Raw genomic sequence first — 13152 nt, forward strand, 5'->3', positions numbered from 1 at the left:
TCTGCAATCCAAATATAAGAAATTGACAAATATACAAAACCAAAAAAAACAAAAAAACAAAAAAAAAACCACCCAAAAATCTAGATTGCAGTTTTCTGAAATATATTTCAGAAACTAGAATATTGCAGTTTTCTGAAATATCTCAGAAACTAGAATATGAAGCGAGGAAAAATCGGTAATTTGACTTCTCTCAATTAACTTTTTTTAAGTTCCTATTCTGAAATATTCTCAAAATCTACTTCATTCATTGAAAAAAAGGAATTGAGATCTGTAATAAATAAACAAATATCTAATACAGGGAACCAGTGAATCTGCTGACCAGGATTGTTAGCAACGAATCTTATAGCAGACCATCCATTCACCGGCACACCAACGGTGTTGCGCTGTGGAGGATCGATGAGGTTGAACGTCAGAGGGTCACGCTGTGGATCGAAGTTCCCGAAGCCCTCTCCCACGATGTAAAAATCGTACCCATGGAGATGAACAGGATGATTTTCTCCAGTAACTATACTGGTTCCCTGAAGAATTATTTGCACTGCAGAATTGTATTTGAGAACTTTAACTTTCGTGCCTAGCACAGGAGCCCAGAGAGCCGTGCTTACGTTCTGTGCAGTATAATCGAATTGCACGGGAGGGTTATCGGGGAAATCTTTGGTGAAGACTCCGGGAATTCCGAAATAATGAGCTTGAAGGAGAGAAGACATTCTGGGAAAGACGAATGAAATGTTGTTCATGCTTGCTGTGGATCTTTTTCCGTTGGGGCCTCCACAAGGCTGCCCTGGGCAGTCCAGCAATCCTAAGCCAACGGTGATAAAGAGATTTTCGTCGATATTAAGGGGAACGTTGACTGGGTGGTCCGGGGTGGCTAGACTCCTGAGACCGGTGGTGAATTGGGTTACAGTAGCAGTATCGTTGTAGTTGGGAAGATTAGGGGTAACTGGGGACGAAGCCGAGCTTCCTTCATAGTCCAGAATGGCGGTGGTCGTGGTATTATCGAATTGGACTCCCTGGGTACTCGCGTAAGCTCGAGCAACCATGTAGTATTTGGCCACGGGCTTATTTGCAATGAGGAGGACGTCCGTGGTCTGACCCGGGCCAAGCATCACAACCCGGGTGTGAAGTAGCTTTGTGTAGGAGGCATCCACTGCAACTACCAATAATACGTGATCTGCTACTGTGAAAAACAGTTCTGCATTGAGGGCAGCGTTGATTATTCGAAGAAGATAAGATTCACCCGCCTTCACAGAGAGACGATAAGTATCTGCATTTGCCATTACAGAGTGTACAGAGTGTCAAGAATTTTGATATTTAACATGCTTTCGAGATGGTTGATTGAGAATTTAACACTTCAGAGTAATTCCAGAGCTATTAGATATAGGTTATCATTCTTATTTCCTTTAGATTTTATATTTTATTTTAAAATAGAGTTAAGTTTAACTATTTTACTCAATAAATCACTTTATGAGATGAAGCTAACACACTAACCCACTTTCTTCAACCTTACATAAATCAATTTTCTGAGAAAAAGCTAAAACACTAACCCACTTTCTTCAACTTCTATGAATCACTTTTGTAAGATGAAGCTAGAAAACAATACCCACTTTCTTCCACCTCCATGGATCACTTTTTTAAGATGAAGCTAAAACATTACCTACTTGCAAGAACCTGATAAAAAATTTACATTAAATCAACCTGGAATACCTGAACTTGAACAAGGATATAGATCTCCTGGTTGGGCATTTATGGTAAAAGCATCAGATATATTTGGTGGGGCTCCCGTGCGTGTTGCCTGATTCACCATATCGATAGGATTACTATTCCACCACTCCCCTGTTCATTCGAAAAACAATCAGTAAAAAAACAAAAATAATTTACGTGGTTAGAGTAGAAAATGTATGAAGAGAGAAAGTATGGAAAGTTCACTGGAGGTTTTTATTTTTCCATAGTGTTTGATGACATAAAATTTAACAAAAAAAATAAAAAAAAGGTTAGGGAAAGTTCTAAAATTTTAGAAGTTTGGGGTTTAGAAGAGACTCCCAACCACAATCGCTATGGCATAATGCTTTGGGTAATCATAAATAAAAGTTCAATCTATTTTTGGTTGTATTTGATTTAAACAAATTACATGTTTTGGATGGTTAAGTGAATACTACATTGGTGTATGAGATTTTTTTATTTGTGTGATAAAAAAAAAAAATCATCTTAGTGATTTGACTGCTAAATCTATTAAAATATACAGACTCTATATTTCTAATTTTGAACCTGTGACTTATTAGAAAAAAAAGAAACTCTTAACAATAAAACCAACTCAACTTAAATAATAAATCAACTATTTAACTTTTCTCCTCTAAACTATATTTTCAAAATATTAAATTTAACAACTCTGAATTCACCACCACCGTGTGAGACCTGAGGACACAGAATTTGCCTAGAGGTTATCTTACTTCACACAGTATCTAAGCAACCCACAAAATACCTCTTACCTATCGACCTCCTATATAAAGATGAAAATAAAGATGAAACAAAAACTTATTTTTCCAATCAATCCGGTTGGACATCCCGTCAAAAACAGTAAGGCAGGGTACCATCTGCTCTTTAGAAACTTTGACAGATAAGATCTATAAGCTAAGTAGAGTAGGTGGAAATTTGAATATAAATGATGCATCCCTTGATATGTGGCGTGGCTACCTAGCATGATGGGTTCAGTCTCGTGGCAGGGCTGAGGAAATGGATATGTCATCCCTGGCTTTGGATTGATAATCAAAGCTGCATAAAATGTAGCTCTCAGCCACGAGCTGTGCGCATGCCACCATAGAGTTCCTTCTTGGCTTTCAAGGGTGAATCTGTACGTGTAACTTCCTCCTGGGCGAATGGTGCACTGCGTTATGAACTCGGGTCTGTCAGCCCATGCTGTGTGTACCTGGCGCACTCCATGCCTGCAAGCAATGAATTTCTACAATAATTATTATTGCTTTCAAAATTAGCAATCGTAATAAGCAAAATTCTGTGAAACTTCTTAGTATGAGGTTAGGATTGATTAATAGTGGGGGAAACAACACACTCAATAGTGGGGGAAGCAGCACACTCAATAACCATATTAATAGGGGTGTCTCCTTATATTGGGTGTAAATTCTTGACCTAATTGACTTTTTAGAATTGTTGCCAAGGGAGATGTTTTTATGTTGTTGTTAAGATATTCGTAGTGAATTTGATAAATGTAATCGTTTCTCAATGGTAATTTATGTTAACGGGGGTCCAAACTTAGTTTGCTCATTTTGGTTGTGTTTCCCATTGTGGTATTAGCGTCCATGTGCTCCTCATGAGTCACCTGCAACAAAATAAGACAAACACAAAATACCATGTAACTATATTTAAAACACCATCAAAGTTATTATTGTGGTTCATAAGATGACAGTGACAGTGACCTTCCTTTAAAGGTTTGGAAATAAATTAAAATAGATTATTATTATGGCCTTAGATACTCTAATCAAAGTAAATCGAGTGGTCGTAGGTAGCTCATCGTATTCTCCCTACATGAGGGGCATGATTTCACTGATGATACATTATTAGGATTGTGATTGATACTAGAGTTATCTTCTTGGAACTTGCTTGTTTTTTCCAATTATTTCATTCTTGAGAGAAAATCCTCTGGCATCTAGGTTTGGGATTTATTGATAGCAAATGAAGTTATCCTACCTTCATTTCTCAAGAACACATTTATGAGGGAGTAATAAGGTTCTTGAGGTGTAACTGAGTTGCTTTAGCACAAATGAAACTTGCTTCTGGGATTCCTTGTGAACTTTTTGTGAACATATTTTATGGAGAGGGTGATCAGTTTAGCGAGGGTCATTAGAGGAGATTCACTGTAATCTGACTCCAGTTCCTCTTTTTAGCGAAATCCTAGCCTCCTATGAATTTGTCATGCTCAAAATTAAAATAAGGATAATCAGAAAAATGTGCTTGATGTGATATGGTAAATTTGTCCATCTATGTTTAGGTGTAATAACCATGGCATGTAATGGTTGAAAACATGTTGAATTTATACTTAGGAAAGAAAAATGATATTCTACCAAAAACATTAATGTGTTTTTTTCCTCATAAACAACTTTGTTTGGCACATAAAAATTTGGTTTTACTAGCATTTTTTAAAAAGTTTGAAAATTGACCCTAAAAAAAAAAATCATCGTTCTAGTAATCATCACCTTTTCGTTTTGAAGCTATATTTTGCACGGAAATTTCATATAAATTTCATAGTCACTGCCATTTTTAAAACATGTTCAAAATTGACCCCTTAAAAATAAAATCATCATTCTAGGATCATCACTTTTTCGTTTTGAAGCTATATTTTGCACGAAAATTTCATATAAATTTCGTAGTCACTGCCATTTTTAAAACATGTTCAAAATTGACCCCTTAAAAATAAAATCATCATTCTAGTATACACACTTTTCATTTTTAGCACTGTTTTTGATGTTTTTTTAGGATTTTTTGGCCAGAGTTCCCGTTTTGAGTTTACAGTTCCTGTTTCAAAGTTTACATTGTTTGCAACTCTCTTGAGATTTTCCTCCAGCTGAGCATCTATCTCTATCTCAACTTCATTTACAACAAATTTTATTTTACCTTTTTTCGGAGGGTCCATCTATAACCCTGGTCTTCCTCATCTTTCTGTATCATTCCTCTCATCATCTCTAGTTGTAATTTCATTTTAGCTACTTATCTATCAAGTTTTTTCTAACTTCATCTACTATGGCTTCTGTCTAAACCTTTACTATAGCTTTCAATAGTAAAAAAATATCCTTCTTCTATGAGCCTCTCCCTGATCACTGTGAACTACAAACAAGCCTCTGCAATAATATGACTCCATCAACTTGTTTTAAATACAATACTAAGATCTTCCATGCCTTGTCTTCTCCCAATATTTATGTTGAGTCCTTCCTCTGGAATCTTCATCTGAGCATCTCTCTGCTCGTTTGGCTTTTGCATGTAATTGATTCACCCTCTGTATATGATAACTTTACCATTCTTCCTCACTTTCTACCACAAGGTTCCTTTCCATCATCCTTAGTTGCAAACATTCATCACTAATACTTGTAATCAAAAATTAATCCATAGTTAATTGAAAACATAAGACCATTACCTCCTTGTTCAACCTTCACTTGAACACACAAGTTCTACTGCAAAATTCCTCTTATTATTGTCATCCTCTGCTGTTGCAAACCTCCATGTTCAACACCATTCTTTCGTCTCATAACTCTGGTCATCTTGATTTTCTTGTAGCAACTATTACACACGATTGATTTTTGACCCACTCAACCATCTACTTCTCAATTTCTTCATCATTAATTCTTTTTAGTCCAATTGTTTTGACACTTTTCTTCTTCTACTTATGACTTTCCTCTAAACCCCCACTATGACCAATAAAAATCATATTCAACTCTTCCTCTTCCTTAATTCTCCTTGTCTACTAGTGAGATGCAACTAGCCCTTCTTGTAACAATTCTATGACTTGTCACCCATAACAAGTCATCCTCTTGGTATGTTCTCTTCTCTAGGTTCTCTGTAGTAGAACCTCTTCTTGAGCATGATTTCTCCTCATATTTCAATGTTTTTGGCTAATACATCTTCAACCACTCACTCTTATTAGTTTTATTGTCAGGTTCTATCACCATTTATTCATGAAAGTTCTTTTCTTGTTCCTTCTTTTTTGACATATCTTACTTGCTATGGCAGTTGCTACCAATTTAGTCCTGCAAACACAGTTTTTTCAATGACCCAAATTAGCATAAACATCATATTCAATTTTATAAGATCTATAACAAGATATCATCTTCCACTGCTTGTAGAACCAATTCATGTCCAACCAATGCCCTTGTTCTTTCTCAAGGGCATATCAACTCTTCACTCCCCTGCAATCACGTCACTTACTGTTGTAAGGTTCCTTTTCCCTTGAGCCTCTTTTCACTATCAAGCTATCTTCAAACATGCAAACATCTCCACTCTCCAATCTCTGCTAATATAACTACTTCAATGAAGGGAAATCAGTTCTAATTCAAGGTAGACACCCTCTATTATGCCTACACAACACCTAACAATCAACAAACCTCAATTCAATAGAGACTTACTTCAACCTGATGTAAAATTTGCTTCCTCCAAGAGCTGTAAAGCTAAAATATTTTCGTGGATCTGACATACTCCAAAATCATAACCTGACTTTGATACCATGTAATGGTCACCAGGACGGGTTTTCTCAGCCACCCATAACCCAGGATACTCTAACAATAACACCCACAACTCTTCTATAAACAATTTCTCAAATTCAAAATTTAATTTAAAATAGGCATTCCAAAATAAGAATGGAGATTTCCTTTGCCAACTGCTATGAGGGATCTCTCTCAAGCGTTCCAACCCTTTCCTTCACATCATCCAACTCACATTTGCTTCCATCCAACAAAAGGTGAAATGGGTATACCAAATAGGATTTAGAAAACCCAAAACACAATCATGGGAAATGATTTCTATAGGGGTTGTAAAATATTTTTGCAACGCAGTCAAAATCTTGTAGGCGCTGCAAAATATTTGTGTAGTGTCCCAAAAAAAGTTATTTTCGTATTCCAGGAAGACAAAATGACTTTCTCCTCTACAAGGTCAATTCTCCACATCCATGAATCACTCCTTAACACAATAAATAACTTGTGTATGCCTTTCTTCATGGGGATTGCAAAGCTAACACATACGCCAATAAAAAAAAGTCACAAAAAGGAGTTTTAAAGCATTCACACAACAGGGTGCTCCGTGTCCTATGCACATGAATACTCTTCCCATTTAACAACAGGAAAGGATACAACCAACATACCCACACATACCATGAAACCCTTCATACACTGCACAAATCATCTATACTCAGCATAGTTTATAGTCTTCACAGAGCTAACAGTATTCACCAAAAATTGACACACATATCAAAATCTACAGGGCAAGGTATAATTTCTAACAAGCATGATACATCTAAAAAATGCTCAAAACCCACCTACGACACTATCCTATACCAGCAATGGTAGCACACATCAACAAACTAGTAACATAAATTCATAAAACAACTATGCAACATTACGAGGTTACAACTTCATTTTCTTAGGGGTAAATATTGCAACTCCAAATTTCATCTAAGCCAAGCATAAATTTTATATAAAGGTTGGTATCCACAACAAATTCAGATCCTTATTATAAATTGACTAAATAAGTGCAACCCTCAACAAATCAATTTCAAATTATATATATAGAGAAATAAACATGTACATAGGCATTAAACACATTGTTCATTAATCAAATCCATGCATACATTAAACTGGCCAAATTTACAATGTGGGCATGTGCATCGAGGCCTCTCATCCGCTGCCTCTTCTCCTAACATTGGAGCTTCTCCTCTCTTCTCCTTCTCTATGCCTCTGTTGGACACTCTACTCTTCTCAAACATTATTCCTCTTTAAAAATAAAGCTACGTGGGATAACCAAGAGTCACAAGTGATGATTTATTTCCCCTTCTCAAAAAAGTATGGGAAAATGAAATTACATTTACATTAGGAAATATTTCCTCTAAATAACAAAACTCATTTCCAAATGTAAATATCTACAAAACATTTAAAATTTCTCCCAACACCATCATGTAACCATCCCATCACATTGGCAAGCTCTGGTACAGTCTTCCTTGAAGTTTGTGCTCCATCAATGCACCCACATCAAAAGATCTATAAAGAAAAGTGATCTATATGCGTGTAGGGCAATACAAGCAACAGTGGTTTCATCAACAACTAAAGAAAACCGTTTGATAAAATCTATGGAAAAAGAATTAGGGACCTCACAAAAAACATTGCACAAGCATAGGAATTTTTTATTGCAAATAGATGCAAATGATGAGCTTGCTTGTTGGGAAATCATCTGTAGGAAACCATACAAATATAGACTTGGAGAAAATGTTAAAAATATGGTATCTGAATATTGGATGAAAAATTCACGTGTTTCACTAAGATAAAGGGATGTGATGTGATGAAGAATAATATTGAATCAATATGAAGAACATCCAAAACATATCTTGGACACCACTCAAATAGAGTTGTTCAATAAGTTCAAAGAAGAGAATTGTGGAATTAATGTCTCAATCAATACTTTTGTGCAACAAAAACCATGATATGTTAAGCCTATCACTGTATGTGACACTTGTTGTTGTCGTTATCATGTGGAATTTCAATTATATTATAACACCTTCCTTAATTTTGGTTAGACATTTTGGAGAAATTCACATCCTCCTTCCACTATCCATGATTTCATATATTATACGTGGAAGAGAAAATCATGAATTATTTTACCAAAATAAATATGTTGGTGGTAAAAAATGTGATCATTGTGGAAATTTGACTTTGTTTCATAAAAAATACCATATTGATATGAATGATCAATCATTGTCCAACATAAAAATCGAATAGAAGAGATATGAATATATCCATACATCGATTGGTGTAAGCGGTAGTACAAGTGCTAGAAGGACTGATTTATAAGAAGAAGAAATTTGTGTGATAGAGTTTTTGAAGAAGTTTGAAAAAAGAAAATTATAAATACACCAAGAATTCTCATAGAGCTTGATAGCAAGACCTGCACTTCAAAAAATCCTATGACATTTTTCCACTAGGGACAATTTTGTCGATAGGTGATTTTGCAGAAAATTACACATTTGCTACAAAAAACTGAAATACAAAGTGAATATTATCACTCTAACCAAGTCTTTATGCTTTTACATGTTCTATATAGAAATGTTGATCATATAGAAAGCACTAGTGAGAATCGACATGTTATTAAAGAATATCATTTTTATATGAGCGATGATCATACACATGACACACATTTTGTACAACATTCCTTTGATTAGATTTATCACTCATTGGAAGCTCATGGAATAAAATTCAATGAAAAATGGATATGGTCAGATGGATGCACAGGTCAATTCAAACATTCACAATCATTCTTTTGGTTTTGTTGTCTTCATATGAAAACCAACATTAAACATTGTTGGAATTTCTTTGAGACTGGTCATGGAAAAGGAGAACATGATGGCATAGTAGCATGTATAAAACGAGCATTTCAAAGATATCATATGGACCACTGTGAACTGACTTGTCTCATCTAATCAATTTTCTCAATAGTGCATTACTGCATAATCCATGAGACTAACCCATCAAGGGAGGTACGTAGGTATGTACCTATATATGAAATTGTATATATTTTTAATATATGATGATTTTTATTAATTTCTAAATTTTAAAAAATTTAAATTATAGTTTAAATAATTGATCGATGATTATCTTTGATATATAAGTTGTATTTTAAATAAAATATTTAAATTCTTGTTTGAATTTACTACAATATCTTTTTAGATATGGGATTCCAAGATGTAGATTAATCAATTCAATATGAAGTTGAAATAGTAAAAGGGACTCGAAAATTTCATTCAATTAAAACAAAAGAGTATTGAAATGCGTTTGCATTTGATAAAAGAAAAGAATCTTATTTTTGTCTTGTTTGCATAGAGGAGATGAAATTCAATGTTTTTTTTGTGAAAACAATATGTATGTGAAAGCTTGGCAATATACAAAAAATAATACAAAGGGGAAAATCCTCCTTTCAAGCCTTGAAGAGATGGAATTAGAGGAGACTATAGTGTCATATAAAGGTGATAGATTTTATGATCTTGTTAGAGAATGTAACATGTCAATTGCTTTCAAAGGATATATATCTATGTGTGTGTGTGTGTGTTATGACTTTAAAATCATTGTGTATAAGTATAGATAATAGTTAAAATATAGATCTAAGATATAATAAAATTGTATATATTGATAACCAATTTCTTGTTAATGATGATATGTGTTGGGCCCCTATACTACTAGTGTAACCCCTTATTGTTATTAGTACATTCCCCTTATTATATTGATGTGTCCATGTAGTCCCCATATTGTTACTATTGTGCCCCATAGAAGCCCACTATTGTTATTATTGTGCCCTTACATTATTATTGTTATGTTGGCTCTGATTATATTATCACCCCTTAGACTCATATATATAGGAAGGAGGTCTTGTCATTTGTATCATCCAAGAATTGTTCATTTGTGTAATGTAAAGGAGTTTTCCCCCTGAAAGAGGCTGAATTCTAAGGCGTTGATCTATCTTTTCTATCTTTTTGTGAGCTGGTTTCATAACATTTGGTATTAGAGCTTTGGATTCTAGGTTTCACTGCTCCAAACAGGTTATCGTGGCATTTGGGCTATAAATTTTTTTCTGCGACGTTTCAGCCGCTAAAAAAAAACCCATTTGGGTTGAAATCGTTATGAACCTCAGGTCTGAATTTCAGATCTTGTCTTGCTATATTTTCGGATATATGATCTGAGGAAGTTAGGGTTTTTGCAGACTCCCGAATTACATCTTAAATAGGTGACCTTGGAAAAATCATAATAACTTTCTCTCTGAGTATCAGATTGAAATTTCGTAAGAAGTTACAAAAAGGGGACAGACAATAGTCTTTTTTATGTATTTTTCAGATCTGAAGATCGAAATAGCAACACGTGGCACGTCATACAAGTTCGCTATTCTAAAAAGGTGTATAATCAGGTCATCTTGGGAGATTGTGCATAACTCTTTCTTGGAGAATCCAATTTCAATCAGACAAGTGGCATTGGAAAGAGGACATAGAGGACTACTGTAGGTCATGATTTCAAAACTAGAAGATCTCAAAATTACAGAGTTATAGGCATTTCAAGACCGAGCTCCTAAAATCAAGAAAAATCGAGATGAGGAAGTTTGATGGCAAGGATCCGGTAAATTGGATACTAGAGATGGAGAAATATTTTGATCTACATGGTGTACCACTATTACAAAAGGTATGTATTACATCTAATTATTTAGAACTGAATCAATTTTTATGGTATAAAGGGCTTTGTTCTCGTAAACCACTTGTCACGTGGTCAATTTTCATGGAGGAAATGATAGAACATTATGAGGATACAAAGAGAAACACCTTCTTTAGCCAATTGATAAATCTCAAACAAAAGTGTTCAATGGAAAAGCACATTGAGGACTTTCAAAAATTGAATATAAAGGAAAACTATATTCTAGAGAAGCAGAGGATTGATGTTTCCATAGGGACTTTAAAGGATAACATTCAATGTGAGCTTCGTCTTTGGGAACCTGTTTCATTGGAGAAGGCATTCAGGTTGGCAAGAAAAGTGGAAAGAAAAATTATGGAAACAAGGAATTCTACCCCTCACAACTATAAACATGGAAGTGTTGTTTCTCCTAGCCTTCCACAACCTACAAGGGTGACACCACAACAATTGGAAGAAAAAAGAGAAAAAGGGCTTTGTTACAATTGTGATAGCAAATGCAGTAAAGGTCATAAGTGTGCTAAGAAGAAATTATTTTACATAGATTATGAAGAGGGGGAAGAAAAGGATCAAGAAACATCAAAAGAAGAGGATATACACCAGGAACCAACCCCAAAGAAAGAAGAAATGAATATGACGATATCTTGTAAAGCATTGGCAAGAATTACCACTCCTCAAACTCTCAAGATAGAAGGACATATCAAGAAGAAAAAGGTTCAAGAAGTGAAAGATCACATCGAGAAAGAAGAAATGAATCCAACCATATCTTGTAATGCGTTGGACGGAATTACCACTCCTCAAACTATCAAGATAGAAGGACATATCAAGAAGAAAAATGTTCAAGAAGTGAAAGATCACATCGAGCATCAAGAAATGAATCTGACCATATCTTGTAAAGCATTGGAAGAAATTACCACTCCTCAAACTGTAAAGATAGAAGGACATATCCAGAAGAGAAAGGTTCAAGCATTGAAAGATCACATCGAGCATCAACAACAAATTCTCCAACTTTAAAGGATAATGCCACCTTGGTGCAGAATCGAACGAAACAACAGGTAGATCAACATTGCAGTGAAGAATGTTTTGATGTAGGTGATTGGGTATTTTTACAGCTACATCTCAAGCAAGCTATTTATGAGAAGGAAATGTTAGCAATACTACATGCACTTAAGAAATGGCGACCTTACCCAATGGGAAGACACTTCAAGATAAAAATGTATCATGATTGTCTTAAATACTTTTTAGAACAAATATTATCTTTAGAAGAACAGAAAAAATGGGTCACAAATATGTTGGGTTATGACTTTGACATAAATTATAGAAAAGTGAAGCAAAATTTTGTTGCAAATGCACTCTCAAGAAAGGATGAAGATGTGGAAGCATTGTTTTGTGCTATTTCTATTATCAAACCAGATTGAATAAATGAAGCAAGGGATGAATGGAAGAAGGACGAAGAAGTGTGGCCATTGATTCAAAAGTTGCAGAAGATCCCAATTCAAACAATATTGCGAGAACTTGAAGAGGAAGGAAAAATCATATTGGAACCTGGAAAAGTCACAGAAACAAGAACCCAAAAGCTACGAAATCGATCAATTTAAGAGTATCTCATCAATTGGAAGAACTTACCCCCTGAAGATTCCACATGGGAGGACAAGAATTTTATACAGAAGCATCAAGAACTACTCAAACATTGAGGACAAAACATTTTGAAGGAGAGGGGCATGTTGGGCCCCTATAATACTAGTGTAACCCCTTATTGTTATTAGTACAACCCCCTTATTATAATGATGTGCCCATGTAGTCCCCATATTGTTACTATTGTGCCCCATAGAAGCCTACTATTGTTATTATTGTGCCCTTACATTATTATTGTTATGTCAGCTTTGATTATATTATGACCCCTTAGACTCCTATATATAGAAAGGAGGTCTTGTCATTTGTATCATCCAAGAATTGTTCATTTGTGTAATGTAAAGGAGGTTGCCCCCTCGAAGAGGCTGAATTCTAAGGCATTGATCTATCTTTTCTATCCTTTTGTGAGCTGGTTTCATAACAATATGAATTTGCACATCTTTTTAATTTGCAAGAGATATTTTTGTTGTAGTTGCACCCATTAACAACATAGAAAATGTCAAGAATTATTTGATGTGATGCACTGAACAAAAGATGAAGTTATTGAAGGACTATGATGATAACACTTTTATATATGAAAGAGGGTCTATTATAC

At 34.8% G+C, this 13152-nt stretch overlaps 1 protein-coding gene across 1 annotated transcript; it reads right to left on the reverse strand.

The window, feature by feature from the left end:
- Positions 1-212: 212 nt before the first annotated feature.
- LOC149150116 (laccase-12-like) lies at positions 213-4661 on the reverse strand. The gene is made up of 4 exons (XM_089442706.1): positions 4621-4661; positions 2689-2936; positions 1702-1830; positions 213-1261 (listed from the first exon to the last, which is right to left on the reverse strand). Exons 1-4 carry the CDS (start codon positions 4659-4661, stop codon positions 213-215), a joined length of 1467 nt encoding a protein of 488 aa, XP_089298832.1.
- Positions 4662-13152: the final 8491 nt, after the last annotated feature.

Source organism: Pinus tabuliformis, chromosome 9, assembly GCF_031772625.1.
Source record: "Pinus tabuliformis cultivar Carrire ecotype Pingquan chromosome 9, CPIR1, whole genome shotgun sequence".
Lineage (NCBI taxonomy): Eukaryota > Viridiplantae > Streptophyta > Pinopsida > Pinales > Pinaceae > Pinus > Pinus tabuliformis.